Here is a 12223-nt window from a genome sequence, read left to right as displayed (position 1 = left end):
ATGAGCTGATGCAAAGAAATACATTTAAAATCATACAAACATCTGCATTGTTGCACTGGTGACATACTATATGCAGGTCTTTATCAGTATCCTCTTAAGAACATGCAGTACTTGCAGCTGCACAGCAATAATGCTGTATCCACTTTGTAAAATGATTGGACCCCTAACCGTATACTGGGTAACTTTCACAGTTCTAATCATTTTGTGATAAAAGTAAATATTGTCACTAAAATGTTGATGTTAATAAATTAAAACAAAATAGAACATTTGACATTTTATTTTGTAGCCACTCCAGAACCCATATTCATTATTATGTTTTTCTATTAGCTTTACTGCCATCCGACTGTAAAAATGGATTACCACCAAAGAACAATTCCTGATTTTGTGAATATTTTAATAATGTTTTTATAACAATGTGTCTGGCCGCTGGTCCTTTGTTAAACTCCTGCTGGAGTTGTGAAATAAATAAAATCTCAATTACTGTAAGTACTAAAAGTGAAATCAGTGATTTTAAATGCACGCTGTCCTCTCAAAAAAAATGTGTAATTTTAATATTAGTACCATGAGCAGCATCAGTTAGTGAATTGAACATTACAGTCTCAAATAAGATGTGTTCACATGCAGGCTTGTACAAATTCTGAACCACCAACATGTAACTAATGAAATGTAAGGAGGCAAATAGGGGAGTAATAATCAAGATTTATCAGGTCAACAATTCTTTTATCAATACTGTAAAAAAGTAGCACTACAGATTTCTTGTTTCTTGAGTTGCAGAAATACCTGAATTTGTACAACAGGGGAAAGAAATGGCAGCTCATTAACAGCTAAATGTATTATGCATTTTTGTGGCTTGCAAACAATAGTATTTATGGCACAATTCTTAACGGAGGAAATATTGCCTGAATCAGATCAGTGAAGACTTTTGATGAAACAAGCTCGCTTATTAGCTACAACAAGTACAACAAGAAAACCATGCAGAGGCAAACTTGCAGTGGTAATTAAGTGGCTTTTTCTGTCATTTTTGCACCAGCAGAAAATATCCATAAAATTGAACCATAAAATATAATGATTTCATACTAAGATAAAGAAAACACAAATAACTTTATATGCTGGTAATAGGTGCAAATTCGGCAAATCCACAAGAGAGACAAATCTCAAAGTAAAATAAAACATAAAACCAAATCTGCAAGGTGAGCTTCAACAAAAGTTCACTACAAAAACAAATCATCCTAAATAATTCTCTTCATGCTTCTACACAAAAAAAGCAGCGACATAAACAGTCTCTTTTCTGTCCGTGGTCCTCTGTCTTTTTTTTTTTTTTTTCTTAAAATCACTCGCTCAGCTTTTCTCTTGAATTCCTCCACCTCTCCGGCATCCTCTCCATCTTTTTCCGCCTATGGCTTCTTGCACTTGCCTTTCTTCTCGCGCTGCTGGAACTTTCTGAGCCTGCGTGCCCACGTGTCCCTCCACTGGATAACCAGGCTGCCTTTGTCTGCTACCACTCCGCCCTGGCCGGGGGAGTCCTCGTCATTCCCCAGCAGAAGGTACTTTTTCCCAGGCTTGATCTTGGGACACTTGCAGGCCACATCTTTGGTGCGGACCCACAGGAACTGGTCCCCACGGCGGATGCGGCTCTCGCCCTGCTTGTAGACAGAGATGATGTTGACGGTGAACTTCCACCACTCGCCGGCTTTGTCTGCCTTCAGGATGTGCACCTGGACAGCTGTAGAGTGAAGTCGGGGGGACAAAAGAGACACCAGGTTATCGCTTTGGCCTAATGTGAGATTTCTTATATTCAGTTGTAAAGGTTACTGCCTCCACTAACAGTCTGCGGATGCTGGTGGCTTTGTGAGGCTAGGCTAGGTTGGAAAAGAGGTCCTTTTAGCAAAATACTAACATCAGCATGCTAACATGCTTACAATAACAACTTTAACATGCTAATGTTTAGAAGATATCATTTTTACCATGTTCACCATCTTAGTTTTAGTAATTAGCATAAATATTAACAGTTGTGGCCAATGTCATTATTTCTGTATTTGGTCATATACCGAAGTATTTGAATTTCTTTTAATTTCTTAACCTCATGGTGGCGCTAGACTAAAAGTCAGAGAATCACCAGAGTTATTACAACTCATCCTGAGGGGGACATTAATATGTGAACAATGTGTGTGTGTGTTTTTTTGAGATTATTTTTTGGGCATTTTAGGTCTTTTTATTTTTTGATAGGACAGCTTAAACATGAAAGGGGAGAGAGAGAGGGGGAATGACATGCAGCAAAGGGCCGCATCTGTGGACATGTTGTTAGGCGGTTTGTATGCACAAAAACAGCGTAATGCGTTGTTATAAACTGGCATTGCTAACAATGGCTAACCTGGCTAGAGCTAATGAAAACAATAAAAATCTGACTTGTAACTGGAACGCATTCAATTCGGGTGTGACGTCATTCCCAGCTTCGGCTTCCGAGTTCCGAGGTAAATGGAGCGCTCTTTGAGTGCTAACCCATGCTGGGTCAAAGAGGGATCATGTCATAGTATCCAGAGCTCTGATCAAAATCTGACCCTTTATTTACTGAACTCTACTGTGTTTTGTTCACATAAGCCTGCTTGTGTCCTCTTCTTTACCACAGCCAGGCTCTAAGTGAGCACAGAAACACCTTGGTATACCTTTGTGAACGAGCACCCACGATCCCAATAAACTACACTTGTGGTATAAATACGGTTTCTATCCCCAGTGAAAAAGGCTGGCTATGATATACAGCCCCACGTGCATTATGTCCATTACTACTGACAGAGCAGCATGATTTGTAATGTGAGTAGGAGGCAGGGTAGGGCTATTAGAGACGCAAGCTGGAAAGACACTTAGTGATATCACTTAGTGATGAACCGGTATAGCCCTCAGAGATGGGGAGGGAAAGAGAGGGCTGCCTCTCATAGATCATAACCCAGCACGTATCAATATGTATTATATTGACCAGATCTCTATTAAGTTCCATTATACTTCTCCTGTACTTATGGGACAGCTTATGAAATGAACCACCGTGTTACAGGGTCACTGGTTTCTCCTTCAGTGTCGAGCAAATGGAGCTGAACATCATGGCAGTATTAGGAGATATATCATGTACATGTTGGATCACCGCCGAGGGGTCACACTTTATGAATGACAAAGAGCTAAAACTGGCTCTAAAACTTCCTAACTTTGTAAACTGAGAACACATCTGTTTCTAGATTACACTACTATTGTAGTTTCCAATACTCTTAGTGTTTTTACTGCATCCAGGGTCAATTCAAAATCTGCTGAAGGATCCTGCAGAGGACTTGAGATGTGTGAGATTCACTTCTTTTAAAAGCAGTATTATATTTTCGTTAAAAGTTTGTGTGTGCACTATGCTTTCTGTATATTTTGTAAAGCCCATTGGGTTTTTCTGTGTAGGGAAAGTCTGCTTTGCCTAGGTTTTACAATTACAGTGTAAATGTGGGTTTCTTTGAATGATATCCTCAATATTCTTCAACATAGAAATAAGGGAGTCTCCTGGATTATAAAACAACCCTAAAGATTAATGTTATGGCCACCAGTTTTAATTATTTCAACTTTGTTCCTGGGAAATCGTGTTGTGTTTAGAAGATGGATACCGTTTGGTACCGCCGGGTCCCGTCGGGTCCCGTCCGGCCAGGTCGGATATTTCGGTCGGATATTTAGAAATTATGTTCGGGTTCGGGTCGGGCTCGGTCACATCAGCGCGATGAGACATTGAACATTTTATGTTTAAAACAGCTTATTATGTAGGTAGCCAATGGGCCTGTTTCACTTGATGCAAAGGTTTGTTTTTGTGATTAAAATATTACCCTAACATCCGTCTTCCTGTGTGCAGAAATTTGTTTATGTAGCTGTGACAACGAAACATGTGCGCTGATGCGCTCATCTGTTGACATTTCCGAATGCCTTCCTACAGTTGCTTAATAAAAGTGGGCTTTCCACACAAACAAACGTACATGTGTCATTGGTATGAGAAAATTTTTTTTATTTGAACTGTGTCGGCCTCGGGTCGGGCTCGGACATAAATCTATTAATGCCTGTCGGGCTTGGGCCGGGTTCGGTTACATGCTCTGTCGGACATGGGCCGGGCTCGGACAGAAAAATGCGCCCCGATCCGCTTTCTAGTTGTGTTCGTTAGTTTTTCAAGGCGGACAGCTCAAAATACTACACTACCCATGAGCAATTTCAGCTGCAGATAGTTTTGTCAGTTTTCTCAACAACGTAATATTTAGTGTCACCACCAGCAGTGTACATAACATCCTTTTAGCTCTGTTATTGGATTTTTAAAACCAAAATGCACCTTCTTGTACCTTTGATTTCCAAGAACCAAGTATTTTCTAACCCAGTTGTTCATCCTTTGTACTGATGATTCAACTGGGAATATTTTACGTCCATCCAAGCTGTAGAAGAGCCCCAACTGTGAGTCGCATCGTCAATGTAGAAAATGAATGGGACTTCTGGAACCAGGGGCCACCGAAATACCTCCTCCCACTTTGCAACTCTCTTGAGCATTGTCATTTGCTATGCACTCTTATCTTGTCTACACATTTTATTGTCCTACTTCTGCGAGTGTTTGTATGTCATTTTCACCCCAATTGTACTGTATGTCCCCTGAGGCCCTGTGTCAACAGGGTGACGTCGGCACCACCTTGCACCACCAGGTGCTCTTCTCTCTGTTTGTGTTTAATCAACAATCACTGTACGCTGAGATGCCTGCAGTAGTTATAGCCAGGCTTTTTCTGACATCAGACATGTTCACCCCCTCCCTACACCCTGCTCCCTCCTGTGATTCTTTATTTGCGTCTGTATGTCGACCACAGAAGCTTGTAGCATCGTTTCCCTACGCAGCATGGAGCCCCGCTCCCCTGCTGATCTTTTTAAAACAGTCCAAAGCTATGGCTCTCTCAATTTATCCTGTAGATTTACATTGTGTTTGACTTTTCATCCACTTTGCTGAGCTTGTGTGTGGTAAATACTGTACAGGGATCTTGTTCGGGTCTGTTAGGAATCTTGAATGCTGTTACAAGCTAAGCATTGATATGACAAGAAGCTTAATGGTTCTCGTTTACATCGGCAGCACAAAGCCCCCCTGGTGAAGGCAAGGCGAGGAGAAAGTGGATTACACAGAGGATGATGTAGCATTTTAAACTAATAGGGGACAGGTGGATTTAATAAAGAATTATCTTTAAAAACCTACAAACGTTCGAAGGGATGAACATACTGTAGTAATCAGCTAGGACTAATTAATTATCTGTTGTTCTTTTATATATGAATACATTAAATCGCTGTATGTTTATAATTACTGTCCATGTCTGTCCATCACACAACGAGAAGAACCCTTCCCTACTGTTTTATAATATACATACATTCTTCTAAAAGTTTGTCTCTTGTCTCAAGAGCCTTTCCTCTTTTCTGCCGTTATGCTCTGCTTCGATCTCTGCCTCCCCACATACAAATATCCTGCATCTACCCTCAGAAACATTGGTGCAAAAGAGGAACTTCCATTTGTATTCACTTGGTATTATCTCAACCATCAGTACCAGCAGATCCCCTACACTTCACACACACACACACACACACACACACACACACACACACACACACACACACACACACACACACACACACACACAACACATGCCAAATCAGTTGGGAGGCTCTGCTGGCTTCACTCTTGGGAGATGTACATACGTGAGGGAACTCACTGTAACTGTTGAGTGATAGTTTCTCCAGCAGGACATCCTGATGTCTCTTTTTACTTCTATACCTCTACACCTCTACACCGCTCCACCCTTGAATGCTGTTACCATTCAGGTGTAACGTAAATATTCTGTATGTTATCTATTTCTGTAGATTTAAACTAAACATTGAACCTGATATTGAAAGGTTAACAACATTGCCAAACCAAAGAAAAGCAAACAGCCATGTAGCTGACACATTCATGCATGAATGGATACATATTTCAGAGGCGAGGCTCTTCTCACGACATCAGCAGCAAGGCAGGCATTGGTGGAAGAGGAGGTGTCTATAAGCTGAACCCCTAACTCCTCCAAATCCCCACAGAACAAAGCCCAGGACTGTCTGTCAAGCTGTTGAGGTATGCTGCAGGATGCCGCTGCTTGGTTGACCGGTTCAGCAGCCTGACTTCAATCAGGGGAGGGGACAGAGGGAGGGGAAGAGGGGAGAGGTCATACGTCTTATCCACACCTTGAATGGCGTGGCGGACGGACGGTCACAGGAATGCAGCGAGAATTGCATCGGTTGTTGGTTGTGGGGGAAGTGGGCTGCCTTAATGAGGATCTTAGAGAGTACCCAATGTCCGTCACACTGTCTTTGCTTTATCCGCCCGGGTTTTAAATGCCTGCTCGGAGACAACACCTCCCCACACACACACACACACACAAACACACACACACACACACACACACACACACACACACACACACACACACACACACACACACACACACACACACACCTCTACCTAATTTTTTATCCTGCCCTTTCTCTCCTTCTGTTTGTCTTCTCTCTTCCTCCTTGAAGTTCTGCTGTCTTTATTTGATCCTTTGTCTCTGTCCTCAGAAAGCTGGAGTAAGCCATCAGTGAAATACCTCCCCTGTAAACTATAGCAGCTCCCTAGCAACGTGCTGGGCTGGTAGTAGTAAACATATGCATATCCCAAACCAAAACATTTAGCACTTTAAGTTGCACAGTGATTCTACTGCTCCTAAAGAAGTCTGACACACACTATTTGTTCCTGCAAAATAAGAAACTTGTTTTTTACCCAGAGCCAAGCAGTGAAAAAGGAAACTGTTTCTTCCATTAGACCACATGTTTTTAAGCTTTCCCGTGGAAATAAATGTTAATCCAAGTCATTAAATGGACTGTGTGTTGTCCGTTGACTCACCGTAATCTTTCTTGCAGTACTTCTTCATGTTGATCTTCAGTTTGCCTTTAGATGCTTTGCAATAAGAGTCACAGTCTGCAAGAATAAGAAGTGAGAGAATACAATTAGGAGATTAGAGGGAGAAAACAAACAGTGGTAATGGTATTTTATTTAGTAATGGGGGGAAAAGAGTTTTGTGAATTTGTTACAAATTCATTGTTAAAATAATTGCCCAAAAACATTCTCACATATATACAGAACATGAAAAACTAAAAAGCCAAGTGGACCTACAATGCTGCTTAAATTGCAAAAACGGTAAAATTGTTAGGACAAAAGAATTTTGTCTGTTAAATTTTGGACAAAAAAAGTCCAAATAAAACTGTTTATTACAAAATAAGAAATTGGATTGAAAATAAAAAAAAATCACACACAACACTTACATTAAATTGAATACTCAATTGCTCAAGTAATTCAAAATAATATTTATAAGTTCATGTTGATGTTTTTTTTATACATTTAAATATGTATTATGTTTTACATGTGTAAAGATGGTGGTAAATTGTAAACACACTATAGATGAGCTGGGAATTTGATTAGCGCTACTAGGACTGAAATGTAAGAAATATTTTCCTCTGTTGGGCATACCTTTACATGTACAGCAGAGCTTTAACACATTTTAAAATTTTGAAACTTTGAGACAGCTGCTTTAACACTATAGTTCAATTTATGTCCTATCCTGCGTTTTACGGACTGGCGGTTTTAGTAAAGAAAGAAAGAAAGAAGACAAACAATACCAGCAGAAACAGACATCTGCCTTTTGGATCCTGTCATTTACAAATTTAAAGAAAGGTTCCCTATAGAGAACAATTATCATAACAGCATCTCTGGCAATAGTTCTTTTGGCTGACTAGTTGAAGCACATCTGTCTGGCTTGATTGTGTAGTCTAATGGGACTGCTGTGGTGCCACTGCTGGCATCATTAAGGGTGCATGTTTTGGTTGTGGTGAAGGCACTTTACTCCTCTAACCACATCTACATCTTCCATGTGTGCTGGTGAGAACCTCTGAATGGAGCTGATGGTACCAGCAGTGGTTTAGAAGAAACACAAATCACTGCTGCCATCGACCCACTCACTCCCTGTCAGACTGTGGGAATGAGCCAGGCCTGTGCAGACAACCCTCCACCCATTTCAACCCCCCGCCTCCCTCCAAAATCTCACCTCGCTTGTCACCTCAGCCCCCGACCTCCTGAAAAAAATAACCCTGGGATCACTTCAATGTCAAGCTTTTGCATTTATTGCACTGAGGACGGGGGGGTGGGGGGCTGAGGGCTGGCAGCTATTTGAGGGAGTAGAAGGTGGGGGGTGTGAAGGGGGTCAATGCCACACAAAGGGAGGTCAGGAAGGGAAAATTAGCCATCCATGAAGCGGTGGGCAGAGGAGCTTTTTTTGGGGAGGGGGGCATCCACTCTGGAGCCGTGAACAAATAAATACCTCACGCAGGCAGAGGGTCACCCAAATCGCCTCATGGCTCACACACATACATACTCATGTAGTATGTACGTACATACTCTCTGCGGTAGTAAGTGAGTACGTAAAGTTGATTTGAGCTTGATCTATCATCTGGACAACAACCTCAAAACAGAACATTTGCTAGATACTGTTTTTCTGTGCATGGAATCATGTAGAGCCTTGATTAAAGTTTGTATATTCTATGTGTGGCGGAGGTAAGGGAACTCTGTACTTTACTATATCTCCATTGGTTTTTCCATTTTCCAATTTCCACACAGTAATGTCAAGGGCTAGGCCACACATGCATTGCAGATTATAACTAACCCTGCTCCCCTTCCAAATACATCCATGAGGATATGCCATGCCATCAGTTTTTTTATTTTTTATGATAGATTACCAGGAGGTTACGGAGGCAACAGCATATTCCTTCCTCCACTTTGCTGGCCCCAGCAATCCAGAGAGTATATAGCTTCAGTGATTGCCCCATGCTATGCTGTCACGCTGCCAGCCACATATAGTGCTGGCAAGAATAATGTGATGTGAGGCCATACCATTACAAAAAAAATAAATGTTTCCCATTCTTTTCTGCTCATTGAGCACTCTCCCAACTGGCATAAATCAGATCCAGAGTACTGCTTTAGTTTACACTTCAGTGTTACAAGTTGTGATGAGTATAGTAAAAGAAATTAGCGAGTAAGAGATGGATGGACATCAAGTCGTAGTGGAGGAGAGTGATGGGGTTGTGGAAGAAGGATTGGAGCTTTCAGGCAGCCTGAATATGAACAAACTTCATTGTTGTGAGCAGATCTGTGCTCCATGCCTTTGCTCTCCTTTATACTCTGTTTGAATGAGGTTGCCTGGGGAACACTACGACAAGAAAAAATGCAGGGAAGGAGGCGGGAGAATGGGTACTGGTAGAGAGCGAAGGGGTGGAGAGGTTGACAAAAAAAAGAGAAGAAGACAGAAGTGAAGTTTATCAGGGGGGTGGTAAGAAGAAGAGGAGGAGGACTGTGATTTTAAGTAAAACCCCCAAATCAGCAAAACACCCAAACCTGGTTGCCTCATAAGCTGAAGCTGGTGGTAGTAAATAAAGAGAGTAACAAAAATAGGCAAAGTAAATGAAACAGAGGAGTCTATATGAGCTGCACCTGATTACCATGTAAATGATGGAAGGGGGAGCTGTGGAAAGGAAGCTTTGTTTTCTCATAACCCCCCTTGATGCCATCATGATACTTCCCTTTGATAGCCTTTCGTTCCCCATTAGTGTACCCCTGAGACACAGCTCCGGGCCCCACTGAGAGCACCCCGAGATCCCCATTTAGGGCCAGGCAGTCCCCTACCGTGAGGACAAATGTTCCCTTTGTGCGTGCGTTACAAGCGGGGAAGTGGGAGCAGTCCTGTAGCACTGAGCTAAAATGTGCTTTGGGTGTTCTGAGTAGATGTAGTTACTACAGCGCTTTGTTTCCTGCCTTTCAGAGGACTGAGAAGTGCGTAACTGAGAGGTGGACCTTTGCCCCTTCTATCAAAGTGCTGTACAACCCTTTAAGCTAATCGTTTTCATTTGGGATGCTTCTTACTAAAGCTCCTTCAAGACAGAATACAGTACTGTACAGTTCTATGTGTTTGAGCCAAAGCTTTAAAGTGCCCATAGACAAAGGCAAAACTAGGCCTGGGTTAGGTAGTACACTAGTACATAGTGAAACATGCCCTAAATATAAAAATGGTGGTAGACAATGCTGCTTAAAATGACTCTAAAATCAAACTCCCCAACATCTCCCCAGAATCTTGAAGATGATGGCATAGTGATCCAACACATCAAACCAGAAGAACTAGTAAAGAGTGTATCATAAGATTTAAACAAAAGCAATGGACAGGAAGTGGAAAAATACGACACATTTCTGCGAGGCAAATCAAGCAAACAATAGTTTACATGATTGAGGACGACTGAAACTACACAACAAGACAGAAGAGGTGTCTTACCGCAGATATACAGAACTTAGTGAACTTTTCCTTACAAGTATTACACAAACACTTTAATTACCGTTGAGTTGCCAACTAAGAAAAGGTGTTGAAGATCCATGTTTTAAAATAATCACCGGCCATTCTGTAGTATAATCTGAACACTAATACAGAATGTGTTTTGTTGTTGCTGTTCAGCAGTTATCACACAGATAACATCGGATCTACATCAACATCTAACCTGCAAAGCCAGTTGTGAACAGCCAATCTATATCAACTAGATCTAGACACACTCTGGATATTTCTAGATCCTCAGTGTGAACGTGGCCACAGAGACAGGGGGCATCAGAGGCACCAGAGCATCGAGACAAGGAGGTGTAAATGACGGCCCAGGAGGAGGGCTTTCTCCCTCAACCAGACTGATTGAGAAACAAATTGCAGCAAATAAAGCATGTAATTAGATTATGGAGCCCAGTGTGCTGTCCTGCTCTGTTCATTTCTGCTCACAGGAGCCGTGAGTTTGGATCCTGTCCAGCAAAGACGGAGACAAAAAAGGAGGAAAGAAAGAGAAGGAGTCCCCCACTTCTTTTCTCATTGTATCGTCGGAGAGTAAAAGATGGTTTGTTTTCAGGCAGACAACAGCCAGCGAAGAGGCTGTAAGAGGTCTTGACCTGATTTGGAATTTTTGCGTGGCTTGCTGTCAGTTCTGATGTGTTGATTCGTCCTCTATTACTGTAACTGAGGAGGTTCAGATGAGTCAGCTGTGTCTACGGAGACACGGAGAGAGGAAATAACTCTTCCAAAGTTTTTCATGTCATTAAAAAATTCGTTTTGGGCACCAAAAACTAAATTGTGTTCATCAGTTTGATATTGATAATGAGAATTTGATACTGTGCTGTTCTATTTTGGGCCCTGCTTATTGCAAAAATGTATTTCACCATTATTCCTTCTACAATTAAGTGGCGTAATAAGATCCACACGTTGACATGACTGTGAAGCGCGGTGGAGTCAACAAGTACTGAACAGGGTGTGTGAAGCAAGACTCATGTCCAAAAAATCCAAGGAGGGGTCCGCCACAGATTCTGATCACTTCCAGCCACGGACAAGACACACACACACACACACACACACACACACACACACACACACACACACACACACACACACACACACACACACACACACACACATATGAGACTGAACCTTGTTACCCTTTTGAGCCTCATCATCGTCACTCCAATTCTCCTCCTCATCATCATCATTAGTTACTTTCACATCTTGTATCCTGACAGGCTCGAGGCGGCCATCACAGGTCATCAGCGGTTAATCTCCTCCACATTTCGTTGCTGCATAGACGTCTCTGTCACGACCCGTGGGAGTGGCGACTCACACCATCCGTGACCTACCAGCACAATGTGTGTTTTGTCTGGGCCACACCATCGGAGGTATTCTCCATGCATTCCAGCCCTACGTGTGGTCGAGAGAGGGAGAGCCCTACTGCAGGAGACAAATTAATATCCACTCCATTTTCCCTCATGCTCTCCATTCAACCCCTCCCCCCGCCAACTGAGGCGCAACAAGGCACCTGCCTCACAGCTGTCAGCCCAACACCCCCTGGTATCACGCATACATACACGCACGCACACAAACGCACACACACGCACTTTTTCCACATATACATGTAGCCTATATTATTTCAAAATGAACTTTTTGCATGTCTTAATTGACCCTACAAGTCTCCATATTTTTTCATCTAGCATCTTCTTCCCCTTTCCCCCCTCCATACTGTTTCCTCCTCCCCCTCCATCTACTCATTCTCCTTTCTCTTTGCCTTT

General features: G+C 42.2%; 1 protein-coding gene across 1 annotated transcript in view; it reads right to left on the bottom strand.

Annotated features, from left to right (window-relative positions):
* Nucleotides 1-531: 531 nt before the first annotated feature.
* The window catches only part of ntn1a (netrin 1a), a 56757-nt gene continuing 45065 nt past the window's right edge, over nucleotides 532-12223 (bottom strand). The window contains exons 5-6 of the mRNA XM_078280182.1: nucleotides 6941-7015; nucleotides 532-1723 (exon numbers count right to left, since the gene is read on the bottom strand). Coding sequence (XP_078136308.1) covers nucleotides 1395-1723; nucleotides 6941-7015 — 404 coding nt within the window. The 3' untranslated portion in view covers nucleotides 532-1394. The remainder of the gene's footprint in view (nucleotides 1724-6940; nucleotides 7016-12223) is intronic.

The sequence above is a fragment of the Sander vitreus genome, chromosome 2 (genome assembly GCF_031162955.1).
Source record: "Sander vitreus isolate 19-12246 chromosome 2, sanVit1, whole genome shotgun sequence".
In the NCBI taxonomy this organism is placed as follows: Eukaryota; Metazoa; Chordata; class Actinopteri; order Perciformes; family Percidae; genus Sander; species Sander vitreus.
The sequence above is the reverse complement of the archived record's forward strand: the minus strand, read 5'-3'. Positions and strand labels throughout refer to the sequence as shown.